The sequence below is a fragment of the Ranitomeya imitator genome, chromosome 7 (assembly GCF_032444005.1).
Source record: "Ranitomeya imitator isolate aRanImi1 chromosome 7, aRanImi1.pri, whole genome shotgun sequence".
NCBI lineage: Eukaryota > Metazoa > Chordata > Amphibia > Anura > Dendrobatidae > Ranitomeya > Ranitomeya imitator.
The window spans coordinates 18,690,797-18,706,316 of NC_091288.1; the positions used below are offsets into that span (position 1 = coordinate 18,690,797).

The 15,520-nt window shown below is 41.8% G+C and overlaps 1 protein-coding gene across 2 annotated transcripts in view; it reads left to right on the plus strand.

Moving 5' to 3' along the window:
• The window catches only part of THSD7B (thrombospondin type 1 domain containing 7B), a 452,200-nt gene that overhangs the window by 137,358 nt on the left and 299,322 nt on the right, over window positions 1-15,520 (plus strand). For both annotated transcript variants that reach the window (XM_069732875.1, XM_069732874.1), the window contains exon 3: window positions 14,548-15,358. In XM_069732875.1, the coding sequence (XP_069588976.1) occupies window positions 14,548-15,358 (811 nt within the window). The remainder of the gene's footprint in view (window positions 1-14,547; window positions 15,359-15,520) is intronic.

Here is a 15,520-nt window from a genome sequence, read left to right on the forward strand (position 1 = left end):
GAGGAGCTCTCAATCAGTCTAAGTGGGTAAAAATTGAGTGAAATTTTCATAAAGGATTATAGAGCCTTACTGACATTAATTTTCAAAGTAAATACAAGATCCTTATCAGGGCTAAGAGATGTATTTGCTTATGCAGTTTGCATTGTGAAATATGAAGACAGAGCAGCTTAGCAGTGGGGTTTTTCTAAGCCAGACAACCCTTAATCATCATAAGGAGGTCCAGCTGACATTTTATCTCAAGTGGAGTAACTGATTTTAGTTTTTCAGTCCTAAATTGTATGCTGTGCCAGTTATCTTTTTTGTTTCTGATAGACTACTTCCAAATTTTCCTTCATGCAGCAATTGGGGTTGTTCAAGACCTACAATATTGATGACCCCTCCTCAGGACAAGTCAACATCGCATCATTCGGGGTCTGACACTCGGCACTCCCGCCAGTTAGCTATAAGTAGGGTCTAGTAATGGCCAGAAAGTATGAAACTAAAACAGCACAGCTCCATACACTCTTTAGTGGATCCTCTCAGGTACTGCAGCTGAGGTCCTATTTACTTTAATAGAAGCCGGGCTGCAGTACCAAAGAACGGCCACTACACAGGGTAAGGCGCTGTGCTGTTTCACCTTCGTACACTTTGTACCTCCAGTGTTTGAGGAGCCTCGTAGCAGCTAATCAGTGGGTAAGCCAGATAAGACCCCACCAATGCGATATTGATGTATTATCCTGAGCATATGTCATCAATATCACAGTCCTGTATAATCCTGGACAACCGCAATAATTAATTAAATTCGGGCTGTCTGAAGCCACCACTAGAGGGGGCCAAGAAGATATAAAAAACTGGTTTAATCAACTGTACTTAACATGGGCTGGAATGCCACCGATCACCAAACTAGGGATCTCGGGTCCTCCATTTATACAGAAAGCTGATTGGGTGTGCATGTTGTTGTTCAATTTAAATTGTGTGGGATGGATGGCTCGGATTATTTTCTTAATTTAACCCTTTAAATTTATAATAATTCAATAGATAGATAATAAATATATATTTTTCCTGAGGGTCTGACTGCTGAGACGCCCATTAATCTGGAGAACAGTGTGAGACTGAAGTGATAGTGAACATGAGAGACCACCACTCCCACAAGTGGTCTCACATGCTCACTAATCCTCCATATGCACAGAGGACTTGTACATCCCCATTGGAGTTGTGATGTCGGCGCTGGGATCCCCCGTGGTCTTACGTTTATCTTCTATGCTTATGTCATACACTGACGAGCAAAAGGGTGACAATGTTTTGACCTTCTGACTTTCACGCTCCAGATCTCACCATCCACTTCTGCTGAACGTGAGACTACCATGATTTTATAGACCATCATCTTGGCTATCACATACATAAATGTGACTTGCAGCTATTTAGCATATGAGATTCTTCTTATGTCACTACATTGTTACTGTTTTGCAACTTGTTCTCACATTCCCTAATAGCTCATTGCGTTATTAGGATGATTCCCAAGTGAAAGGTCATCGGTTCGTATCGAGGAGCCGCCATGAAGAAGACTTTCCAAGAAAAGAGAAACTGCATCATCCAGCTGATTGATAGTCGTCTATCGGCCAAGAAAATTGCCAAACTGCATCATGTGAGCACCATGAGAGTTGGAAAAATATGAAACGAAGTCCATCCATTCATTCAGAAGTGAAAAGGTGGACGTCCAGGCAAAATATCAGAGTCAACAAGTCTGCTCATCCCAAGGTCACACGGCAGTGGCGGAGGCTTGTATGCTTTGTATTAGTGAGATCACAGACGTCCTTGCAAGCACCGTGCGATGCACATTACACAGGTCTGGAATGGTGGACCGAAAAAAGGTTGAAGAAACCTCAACTTCAGTATCGGCATAAGAAGCGTTGGCTCGAGTGCAAAAAAAGTACGAAAAGCCGACAGTAGCAGATTGGAAACGGGTGATTTGGAGCAGTGAGACAAAAGTTAATACTCTGATGGCTGCAAATGGGTCTGGAAAAAAAGATGGGAAAAAGGGGCTAACGGATGGAGAAGTTGAAGGAACTGTCAAGTTCGGTGGAGGAAGTCTGATGATATGGGGTTGTTTCACAACCAAAGGCGTTGGATACTTGACCAGAATCGATGGTGGTCTCAATGCTGAGCTATATGTAAGTATCCTACAAGAAGAGTTACTTCATACATCGAGTACTATGGGTATGAAAAGGACGACATAGTATTCCAGCAGGACAACGACCTGAAGCATACATTGAGATTGGCAAATAAATGGTTCAATGACAGTGAAGTAGAGATGCTGCATTGTCCCCACAGTCCCCAGACCTTGACCCAAATCCAACACTTGTGGGTTGAGTTGAAGAAAAAGCTGTATACACACACAAGTGAGGCGACCAGTGTGCACCAACATGGGGGAACGTGGAGGAGAGACCTGGGATCAGAATTCGGTGGACACATGATTGAATCTGATCGAGAGCTGCCCGGAAGGATTCAGGCCAAGTTCAAAGCCAAAGGTGGATTTCCAAAATGCTAACAAAATAATTAAAATTAAAATGTAGATTTTTGAGGAGGAAAACGGTAACAATGCAGAATCTGCCTAATTAATCATATGCTAAATAGTTACATGTCACATTTATGTATCAGATATCCAAGATGATGGTCTATTAAATGACGGTAGTCTCACGTTCAAAGTAGTAGTGGATGGTGAGAAACGGAGCCTGAAAGTTAGAAGATCAAAACATTGTTACCGTTTAGCTTATTAGGGTATATGTTTATGGGACAACTCTAATGCCCTAATCTTCCCCAATTAGTGGCTGTAAGACGATAGAAGGTTGTCATTTACCGATACTTCTGTGCAAAAGAAAGCAGGGTATATGGAGCTGTGGATCTGGAAAATGAAGCTCCTGGATATTTTACAGTTGCCAACTTTTTTTCAGAGTTTGTTTAGACCCAGGGGGTCAATATATAAGGTAATACGGTATAGATTGTTTTGTGCTCAAATTAATAAGCGTCAAACACAAAATCCCATTTATTCAATATGTTCAGTACATCCACATGCCGCTCAGGGATCTAGGGCGGCTGGTCTCATTAAAAGGATCCTAATTAAACCCATATTTTTTTTATTCTCTTTACAACTCTTTGTGCGTGAGCCATTGATATCTGCTATGCGCTGGGATGTGAAAAACATTTTGCTTCGTTCTGGTGCCTCTATTATTGCTTATTTGTCACATTGTACGGTATTAAATAAAATGTAACCTTGAATAAAGGAAATGGTATTAACCACAGAGTATTGTAATTATTACAATACCAGTCTGTCTTCCCTGAAGCCCACCATAATGAATCTAAGCCCCTTTATGTGTAGCGATCACCACATTGTACAAGGAGAATATTACAGACTTAAGACAAAAGATAGTCAATATATATGCATTAGGAGCTGCTGGAAGTAATTTTTGCACTTGTTCCAGGGTTTCCAGCTGATTTCATACATCCGTGTATCATGGTCCAAGTACGGATTATGATTTACGGACCGGCCAAGGGTCTCCTGACCCAAACTCAACAGCCTAATACACTGCTCAAAAAAATAAAGGGAACACGTAAACAACAGAAAATAACTCCAAGTAAATCAAACGTCTTTGAAATCAAACTGTCCACTTAGGAAAGAACACTAGTTGACAATCAATTTCACATGCTGTTGTGTAAATGGAATAGACAACAGATGGAAATTATTGGCAATTATGAAGACACACTCAATAAAGGAGTGGTTTTGCAGGTGGGGACCACAGACCACATCTCAGTACCAATGCTTTCTGGCCGATGTTTTGGTCACTTTTGAATGTTGGTTGTGCTTTCACACTCGTGGTAGCATGAGACGGACTCTACAACCCACACAAGTGGCTCAGGTAGTGCAGCTCATCCAGGATGGCACATCAATGCGAGCTGTGGCAAGAAGATTTGCTGTGTCTGTCAGCGTAATGTCCAGACATTACGGAGACAGGCCAGTACAACAGGAGATGTGGAGGGGGCCATAGGAGGGCAACATCCCATCAGCAGGACGGCTACCTCAGCCTTTGTGCAAGGCGGAACAGGAGGAGCACTGCCAGAGCCCTGGAAAATGACCTCCAGCAGGCCACAAATGTGCATGTGTCTACACAAACGGTTAGAAACCGACTCCATGAGAATGGTCTGAGTGCCCGACACCCGTAGATGGGGGTTGTGCTAACAACCCAACACCATGTAGGACGCTTAGCATTTGCCACAGAACACCAGGATTGGCAAATTCCCCACTGGCGCCCTGTGCTTTTCACAGATGAAAGCAGGTTCCCACTGAGCACATGTGACAGACGTGAAAGAGTCTGGAGACGCCGTGGAGAGCGATCTGCTGCCTGCAACCTCCTTTAGCATGACCGGTTTGGCAGTGGGTCAGTAATGGTGTCGGGTGGAATTTCTTTGGAGCACTACACAACCCTCCATGTGCTCGTCAGAGGTAGCCTGACTGCCATTAGGTACCGAGATGAGATCCTCAGACCCCTTGTGAGTCCATATGCTGATGTGGTTGGCCCTGGTTCCTCCTAATGCAGGACAATGCCAGACCTCATGTGGTTGGAGTGTGTCAGCAGTTCCTGCAAGATGAAGGCATTGAAGCTATGGACTGGCTCATCCGATCCCCAGACCTGAATCCGATTGAACACATCTGGAACATCATGTCTCTCATTATCCACCAACGTTATGTTGCACCTCAGACTGTCCAGGAGTTGGTGGATGCTTTAGTCCAGGTCTGGGAGGAAATCCCTCAGGAGACCATCTGTCACCTCATCAGAAGCATACCCAGGTATATGGAGGTCATACAGGCACGTGGAGGTCACACACACTACTGAGCATAATTTCCTTGTCTTGAGGCATTTCCACTGATGTTGGATCAGCCTGTAACTTCATTTTCCACTTTGATTTTGAGCATGATTCCAACTCCAGACCTAAGTGGGATATTAGTTGTGATTTACGTTGATCATTTTTAGGTTTTATTGTTCTCAACACATTCCACTATGCAATGAATAAAGATTTACAACTGGGAATCTTTCGTTCAGCGATATCTATGATGTGGGATTTTAGTATTCCCTTTATTTTTTTGAGCAGTGTATATGCCTACAAGGTTGTTGAATTCAGGTTAGGAGACGGGCGACTAGTAAGTACTCTGACGTGATACACAGATATATGAAATTGGCTCTAGTAAATCTTTCCAGTGACTCACTGACTACATACAAGGTGTAATATGGCAGCCTGATAGTGAATCACTCTTCCAACTATCTCTTACTATCATACATTGACGTATCGCCGCCCCCCGCGGCAGCAATGAACTTTACCGTGTGCACAATGTACCCAGACAGTATTTTTAAATAACATTTATTACACACAGCACTTGGTGTTAGGAAAACAGTGCTCTTAAACAGATGGATCCGCTGCTATAACTGCCAGGAGCAGATGGTCTTATTAGGTTTTAATAGAAAAAGTTAGAGAGGAGAAATGTTTGAGGAACGGAGCCGAGTATGAGTCCGGCTGGATCCATATAACCAGGCTGTGCATTATAGTCGTAGAAGTGGTGCGAAAATCTGTTCACCGTTCTTTGTGTTGTAGTCATTGAAGCTCAAGTAAAAGAGATGGAAGGAAATGTCATAATGCGGTCTTTATACAGAGGTGAAAAAAACAAAACACACAAGTAGTCAGCTCACCTGGGAATCAGCCACCTCTCATCTGTTCCTGCACGGAGGTAGGAGCACACAGTCCACAGGAAAAAAATATGATATATCCAGCAGGAAATTCAATTAAAAATTCTTGTTTATTCATATTAAAATATAGATAATGGTAAACCACTCAAAAAGTATTACACAGCAACACGCATAAAAAGTTCATGGAGTGGCAGCATTATTCAGACTCGTTTCGACTTGATGTCTTAATCATGGCTTTATACAGAGGTGTACTCACTTGTAAGATGTCTCTGTTTTGGAGGGACTATCTCTACTTTTGACCGAAGATTGTGTTCCTTCTCGATCCTTAAGGAGGTAGTGTGATAACCTTTTCCATCCATCCGTATGATAAGGGGAAAATGTCTAATCTCTGGTGGCCCCATCATTTGAACCTCCACCAATCAATAGAGTGGCAGTATGAAAACCCCTGTTTTTGGAGGTGATTGAAAGCTGTACTCCACCTTATCCCATTAAGTTCCAAAAGACTGTAGACTGGAGTATAATAATGTACCAGCTACGTTTTAAAAACTTGCAAATGATAAATCTGCCAAAAACATCAAGAAAATACAAACTACTCTCACAATGAGGAACGTAAAAAGAAAACAAAAAAAACAAAACAGGACTCATGTACTGTAAAATAGATTAAAAAAAATGCAAACTAAAAGAATAGAATGCAAATGAAAAGCGCCAAAAACTAGACAAAAGCGAAAATGCAATAATGAATCGGGCCCTATCTGTCTGGTTCTTGAATGTAATGTAATGTAATGTACAATAGTAATAAACATTGCATTAATGGATCCATGGCAGAGTTTTAAAAAAAATTAAAAATTAAAAACATACTCATCCACCAGACCCCTGATGCTCCTCTATACTGATGTTGGTGTTCCTCATTGGTCTGGATCCATCCACTGGTTTGTCTCACAGACTTGAGTGTCAGATGATGGCTGCAGTCCATCAGTGGTTTCTCTGGGGTGTCAAGTGACCACTGCAGCCATTCTGTTTTTGCTCTCCCAGACTGTGGTGTCAGGTGACCACTGCAGTCAATCAGTGGTTATTGTCACCTAACATCCCTGTATGGAAAATGAAGCTGGGAGACTGGTGGATGACGCTTGCAGCGGTACAGAGGGGCGTCGTGGGACTTTTTTATTTTATCACTGCCATGGACCCACTAATACAATATTTGTTAGTATTGGACAACTCCTTTTAAATCAGTTTCTTTCGATTAAATTTGGAACTTAAACATTTTTATATATTGACAGGTTTTGTGATAATTTACTAAAGATCATTTAAGCATCTACAATACAGACATACTGAAAATAGATCTTTCAGGAAAAGTAAACACATTTTCCTCTTTGACAGCCCAAAAAGTTGGAAGCTGTGGAAGAACAGTGTCACGGCAGTAACTCGCATGCGTTCCCGCCACCGTGATATTCACTGTGTTTGCCGCTTTGCATATCCTCATATCTGACTGCCGCGCTAAGTCCAAGTAGCATTTCAAAAATCTGCAGTATATCCCTGATGTCTCCACATGGCTAGAGGGGCGCTGCCAGATCCCGCAGGAATTTAACCCTGCTGTGTCCTTCAGGATTTGTATTCCCCAGCCATTCACCACCCAGCATCCAGCAGGGGCTATATCAGGCAACATCGGCCCTCCCACCTGTGCCTGAGCTTAGGTTCCAGTTTGCTGTTAGCATCTAGTGCCGGTCAATCTGTTTTGTTATTTATCCCTCCCATTATTGACCCGGCTTGTCTTCTCGTCCTGTCTGTTCTCTCCGCTCCAGACCTCGGCTATGTATTCTGAACCTGAGCTGCCAGTCCTGACCCCGGACTGTCTGACTACGCTTCTGTCTTGCCTCTCTGTACCTTGCACACCTATAATAATAATAATAATAATAATTTTATTTATATAGCGCCAACATATTCCGCAGCGCTTTACAAATTATAGAGGGGACTTGTACAGACAATAAACATTACATCATAACAGAAATACAGTTCAAAACAGATACCAGGAGGAGTGAGGGCCCTGCTCGCAAGCTTACAAACTATGGGGAAAAGGGGAGACACGAGAGGTGGATGGTAACAATTGCTTTAGTTATTCGGACCAGCTATAGTGTAAGGCTCAGGTGTTCATGTAAAGCTGCATGAACCAGTTACCTGCCTAAGTATGTAGCAGTACAGACACAGAGGGCTAATACTGCATAAAGTGTATGAGAACATGATGCGAGGAACCTTTTTTTTTTTTTTTTTTATAAATAGGCCACACAGGGATCGTTAGGTTAATGCATTGAGGCGGTAGGCCAGTCTGAACAAATGAGTTTTTAGGGCACGCTTAAAACTGTGGGGATTGGGGATTAATCGTATTAACCTAGGTAGTGCATTCCAAAGAATCGGCGCAGCACGTGTAAAGTCTTGGAGACGGGAGTGGGAGGTTCTGATTATTGAGGATGCTAACCTGAGGTCATTAGCGGAGCGGAGGGCACGGGTAGGGTGGTAGACTGATACCAGGGAGGAGATGTAGGGTGGTGCTGAGCCATGGAGTGCTTTGTGGATGAGGGTAGTAGTTTTGTACTGGATTCTGGAGTGGATGGGTAGCCAGTGTAATGACTGGCACAGGGTAGAGGCATCGGTGTAACGGTTGGTGAGGAATATGATCCTGGCTGCAGCATTCAGGACAGATTGGAGCGGGGAGAGTTTTGCAAGAGGGAGACCGATTAGTAGAGAGTTACAATAGTCCAGACGAGAATGAATAAGTGAAACAGTCAGAGTTTTTGCAGAGTCGAAATTAAGAAAAGGGCGAATTCTAGAAATGTTTTTGAGATGCAGGTAAGAAGAGCGAGCCAGTGATCGGATGTAGGGGGTGAATGAAAGGTCAGAATCAAGGATGACCCCAAGGCAGCGGGCATGTTGCTTTGGAGTAATGGTGGAACCGCACACGGAGATGGCAATGTCAGGCAAAGGTAGGTTAGTAGAGGGAGAGAACACGAGGAGTTCAGTTTTTGACAGGTTTAGTTTCAGATAGAGGGAGGACATGATGTTAGAGACAGCGGTAAGACAATCACTGGTGTTTTCTAAAAAGGTCGGTGTGATATCGGGAGCAGAAGTGTATAATTGGGTGTCGTCAGCATAGAGATGGTACTGGAAACCAAATCTACTGATTGTTTGTCCAATAGGGGCAGTATACAACGAGAAGAGTAGGGGGCCTAGGACTGATCCTTGAGGAACCCCAACAGTAAGGGGAAGGTGAGAGGAGGAGGAACCAGCAAAACATACAGTGAAGGATCGGTCAGAGAGATAGGAGGAGAACCAGGAGAGAACGGTGTCCTTGAGGCCGATGGAGCGGAGCATAGTGAGGAGGAGCTGATGATCCACAGTGTCAAATGCTGCAGAGAGATCCAAGAGAATTAGCATGGAGTAGTGACCATTAGATTTAGCTGTTAGTAGGTCATTAGAGACTTTAATGAGGGCAGTTTCAGTAGAGTGTAAAGAGCGGAAGCCAGATTGAAGAGGGTCGAGAAGAGAGTTATCTGAGAGATAGCGGGTAAGACGGGAGTGGACCAGGCGTTCGAGGAGTTTAGAGATGAAGGGAAGATTAGAGACAGGTCTATAATTAGCGGCACAGTTTTGATCGAGGGATGGTTTTTTAAGTAATGGATGTATGATGGCATGCTTAAATGAGGAGGGAAAAATACCGGAAGTGAGGGAAAGGTTGAATATTTTTGTTAGGTGAGAGGTGATAGCCGGGGAAAGGGACTGGAGGAGATGTGACGGAATGGGGTCACTGGTGCAAGTGGTCGGGCGCGAAGATGCAAGGAGCCTGCTTACTTCTTCTTCTGTAACTGCTTCAAAGTCAGAGAGTGAACTAGATGCAGTGGGGGAGGGAGGACAGTGCATGGTATGAAGAGATTGGGAGATGATTTCCTGTCGAATGTGGTCAATTTTTTCTTTGAAGTAATTGGCCAGATCGTCAGCACGGAGATCCGTGGTTGGGGCCTGCTCTCTTGGGTTGAGTAGGGACTGGAACGTGTCAAAGAGACGTTTAGGGTTATTGGACAGGGAGGTGATGAGGGTGTTGAAGTAGGTTTGTTTGGAGAGGTGAAGGGCAGAATTGTATGTCTTTAGCATGAACTTATAATGGATGAAATCTTCGGGTTGATTAGATTTTCTCCACAGACGTTCTGCGCACCTGGAGCACCGCTGCAGGAAACGTGTTTGCAGCGTGTGCCACGGTTGTTGCCGTCTGTGCCGAGTTGTTTTATGTATAGGAGGAGCAGCTTCATCCAGAGCACTTTGCAGGGTTTCATTGTAATGCTTCAATGCAGAATCAGGACATGAGATGGAGGAAATAGGGGCCAATGAGGACTGCAAGTTCATCATAAGTTTCTGGGTGTTAATGGCCTGTATGTTTCTATAGGTGTGGAAAGTGGGGGTGACCTGAGCGGGATGGCAGTTCTTGATAGAGAATGAAAGAAGGTTGTGGTCAGAGAGCGGGAGAGGGGAGTTTGTGAAGTCATCCACTGAGCAAAGTCGGGAGAAGACCAAGTCAAGGGAGTTTCCATCTTCATGTGTTGGAGAGTTAGTATGCTGCGAGAGGCCAAAAGAGGAGGATAGAGATAAAAGGTGAGAAGCAGATGGGGAGAGGGGAGAGGCAATGGGGATGTTGAAATCACCCATGATAAGGGTGGGGGTGTCACAGGAGAGAAAGTGTGGAAGCCAGGTGGCAAAGTGATCCAGGAACTGATGAGAGGGGCCGGGAGGACGATACACCACCGCCACTCGCATGGAGAAGGGGACGTAGAGTCTGACCACATGGACCTCAAAGGAAGGGAAGACAAGTGAGGGTACTTGGGGGATAACTTGGAAAGTACATTTGGGTGAAAGGAGCAGACCAACGCCTCCACCTGTTCTGTTGTCTGATCTTGGGGTATGAGAAAAGTGTAGTCCACCATATGAAAGAGCAGCAGCAGCGGTGGTGTCTGACTGCTGGATCCAGGTTTCAGTAAGAGCCAGGAGATTAAGAGAATTAGAAAGGAAGAAGTCATGAATGAAGGAGAGTTTATTACACACAGAGCGAGAATTCCAAAGGGCACAATTGAAAGAGACAGCAGGCATGCAGGGAATATTAATTCACCTGTTTTGACCTGCGAGTCATCTGCTGCACGTCCGGACACAGCCATGGAGTGGCACCTGGTGGCTATCCTACGCCCCAAGCCTAGCCTCACGCTCAGAGCAACTAGTGAAGACCGGGTGACGCACCCACCAGCGTTACAAACAGTTCTAAACTTTTTACGAGGGAAAACTTTTACTTAGTCATTTTGCAGTATATACGCAATTCTTGGTTCATTCATCCCTCTCGGCTCTTATTCTGGCTCCATGACTAGGCTGAGTGGGTGAGACGCTTGAGAGACCGTTTCTGAGGCTCTCTACGTACTGTTACTCACAAAGTGATTTCATCAGTTCGTTTGCCTCGTGTGAAATTTTCAGAAGAAGGTTTATTTTCCAGTTGAATTTTTCCGGTATGCACAATTACAGTAGGTAAAAATAATTGCATGTTATTTTAACATTATTTTTCCACTTTATAGTAGCAATGTGTACAGTACTTGGCAGCATTAATTTGGCACTGTGTGGTTGCATGGTGTGGTGGTATTATGGTTGAAAGATATTGTGGAAGTATATTGGCTGTATATGCAGTATCATGCGGACACTCTATTACAATATTATTTAGGCACGGTTTGACAATATTATTTGGACAATTAATGGCTGTCCACTATGAGCAGTTTATACAGCTTTCCATATTAAAGAATAATCTAAAAGCGTCGAGCTGGTTCTATAAAACCATCCCTGAGTCATAGTTTTCACGTGGGCGGTTATCCAGCTTTCCCAGTCTTCATCATGGTCAATTTATCTCGTTACACAGCGACAGTCAGCGCCCCTAATCTGAGAATACCGCCTAACCAGGCACACTTAAAGAGCTACTGGTGAGCTGGGTGCTGTCTGTAAGATCGTCAGCACTGGATGTCCCTCAGATTTTCCAGACAAGGATGTAACTAAGCAATATATAATATATATGGGTCTCGTGACCCTGCTTCTGAGTGTTTGTGCTCCAGAGTTTGGAGATTTCTTATTAGTTTGTGCAGAATGAATGCAATCTCATTGTGCTCAGCCAAGTTTTTATCTTTTTTTTTTCACAAACTGCAACCTTGAGAAGAGCTGGAATACAGAAAAATGAAATATGACTAAGCTGAATAAAGAATCCCACGTAGACTGCGAAATACAACAATCCCGGCAGCAAACAATGCGGCCGCAAACAATTAACATTATTAGTATTATGTAATGAGACAGTTATCCTTCTGTGCCCTCGGTATGATTGTATGTGTGTACATGTAAGTATATTGTTACTGTAGCTACAGACCTTATAGATAATTACATCGCTGGCACCAGAGCCTCATTTACATTTACCAAAGAGGAAAAAACACATTCTTTATTGTATCAGGTATAAGTTGTAAAGAGGTGTACTGCCTGACAAATGTGGTGATGACATTTAATGATCGTTCAGTTTAAGAATCACTAAAACTACAGACCTCTAATCCACTGACCCATTTTATAACGATCATAAAATACCATAACTAAGGATGAGATTATAACTACTATAATATTCTCCGACATATACAAGAATATAACGATTATAATACTGCCTCTATGTACAAGAACATAACTACTATAATACTGCTCCTATGTACAAGAATATGACTACTATAATACTGCTCCTATGTACAAGAATATAACTACTATAATACTGTCCCTATGTACAAGAATATAACTACTATAATACTGTCCCTATGTACAAGAATATAACTACTATAATACTGCTCCTATGTACAAGAATATAACTACTATAATACTGCCCCTATGTACAAGAATATAACTACTATAATACTGCTCCTATGTACAAGAATATAACTACTATAATACTGCTCCTATGTACAAGAATATGACTACTATAATACTGCCCTATGTACAAGAATATAACTACTATAATACTGCTCCTATGTACAAGAATATGACTACTATAATACTGCCCCTATGTACAAGAATATAACTACTATAATACTGCTCCTATGTACAAGAATATGACTACTATAATACTGCTCCTATGTACAAGAATATGACTACTATAATACTGCCCCTATGTACAAGAATATAACTACTATAATACTGCTCCTATGTACAAGAATATAACTACTATAATACTGTCCTTATGTACAAGAATATAACTACTATAATACTGCTCCTATATACAAAACTATAACTACTATAATACTGCCCTATGTACAGGAATATAACTACTATAATACTGCTCCTATGTACAAGAATATAACTACTATAATACTGCTCCTATATACAAGAATATAACTACTATAATACTGCCCTATGTACAGGAATATAACTACTATAATACTGCTCCTATGTACAAGAATATGACTACTATAATACTGCCCTATGTACAAGAATATAACTACTATAATACTGCTCCTATATACAAGACTATAACTACTATAATACTGTTCCTATGTACAAGAATATAACTACTATAATACTGCTCCTATGTACAAGAATATAACTACTATAATACTGTCCCTATGTACAAGAATATAACTACTATAATACTGCTCCTATATACAAGACTATAACTACTATAATACTGTCCCTATGTACAAGAATATAACTACTATAATACTGCCCTCTATGTACAAGAATATAACTACTATAATACTGCTCCTATGTACAAGAATATAACGATTATAATACTGCCTCTATGTACAAGAATATAACTACTATAATACTGCTCCTATGTACAAGAATATAACGATTATAATACTGTCTCTATGTACAAGAACATAACTACTATAATACTGCCTCTATGTACAAGAATATAACTACTATAATACTGCCCCTATGTACAAGAATATAACTACTATAATACTGCCCCTATGTACAAGAATATAACTACTATAATACTGCTCCTATGTACAAGAATAAACCACTATTATAATACTGCTCCTATGTACAAAAATATAGTTACTATAGTACTGCCCCTATGTACAAGAATATAATTACTATAATACTACTCCTATATACAAGAATATAACTACTATAATACTGCTCCTATGTACAAGAATATAACTACTATGTTACTGCTCCTATGTACAAGAATATAATTACTATAATACTGCTCCTATATACAAGAATATAACTACTATAATACTGCCCCTATATACAAGAATATAACTACTATAATACTGCTCCTATGTACAAGAATATAACTACTATAATACTGCCCGCTATGTACAAGAATATAACTACTATAATACTGCTCCTATGTACAAGAGTATAACTACTATAATACTGCCCCTATGTACAAGAATATAACTACTATAATACTGCCCCTATGTACAAGAATATAACTACTATAATACTGCTCCTATGTACAAGAATATAACTACCATAATACTGCCCCTATGTACAAGAATATAACTACTATAATACTGCCCGTATATACAAGAATGTATCCACTATAATACTGCTCCTATGTACAAGAATATAACTCTTATAATACTGCCCCTATATACAAGAATATAGCTACTATAATACTGCCCCTATGTACAGAAATATAACTACTGTAATTAGATTAGTTATGTAGAGCATCCAATGAAATTAGTTTATATTATACTTTCCTATAAATAACAATGCACAGTTGTATAGTTGTGGACAATATGGTATAAACTGATGATTACTTATGGGTATTTTTGTTTTCCAGGTGCATGGGGGCAATGCATAGGTGAATGTGGATCGGGTGGACTACAAAGTCGATCAGTTTGGTGTGAGCATGGAGAAGGTTGGGTGGCACATATCAAAAACTGTGATCCACAGGATGAGCCTGCAAGCCAAAGGAACTGCTTTAAAATCTGTGACTGGCACAGTGACCTCTTTCATTGGGAGTCTACAGAATGGGACACTTGTATTTTTATCCCCTATGTCAGCAATGAGGTTAAAACTAGAACCTCAGAGTGTGTGACTGCTCAGCGGGGCTTACAGCACAGAGATGTCACCTGTATCCACAAGATCAACAGGTCCATTGTACATTCCGAAATCTGTGGACATTTTTCACCACGGCCACCAACAGAACAAACCTGTCTGGTTCCTTGTCCTCAGGATTGTATTGTTTCCGAATTTTCCCCATGGTCTACATGCAGTAAAAGCTGTGGGACCCATCTCCAGCACAGAACACGTTCCGTCGTGTCTCCGCCTGCGTATGGCGGAGCAGATTGTCCCAACCTTACGGAATGGAGGTCATGTCCATTACTCAGCTTCTGCTCTTTCGGAGAAGAGGAACATACATACAGTCTTAAGGTTGGGCCGTGGAGTGAGTGCAGGCTGCCTTATTTGAAGGAAATTAATCTGAGCGGAAGGACCATGTTGGATTTTGGGTCGGATTCTGGAGAAAGAAGCACATTTAGACAAGAGGGTTCAAAGTCCTACGAGCGATCGGATTCCTGGGATATGGAGATTGGTTATCAGACAAGGCAGGTGCAGTGTACACGGAGTGATGGAAAGAACGCTTTACTAAGGTAGGAATGACTACTAATTTCATGCAATATTATCTTAATTTATTAGAACACGACATTAACGCCAGGGCAAGGTATAGACAGAGAAGCTGCTTATATGGCAGTGGGGCGTCCGTGGGGTCATTGGACTGCGTAGACTTTCCTGAAGAGATGGGTTTCAGGTTG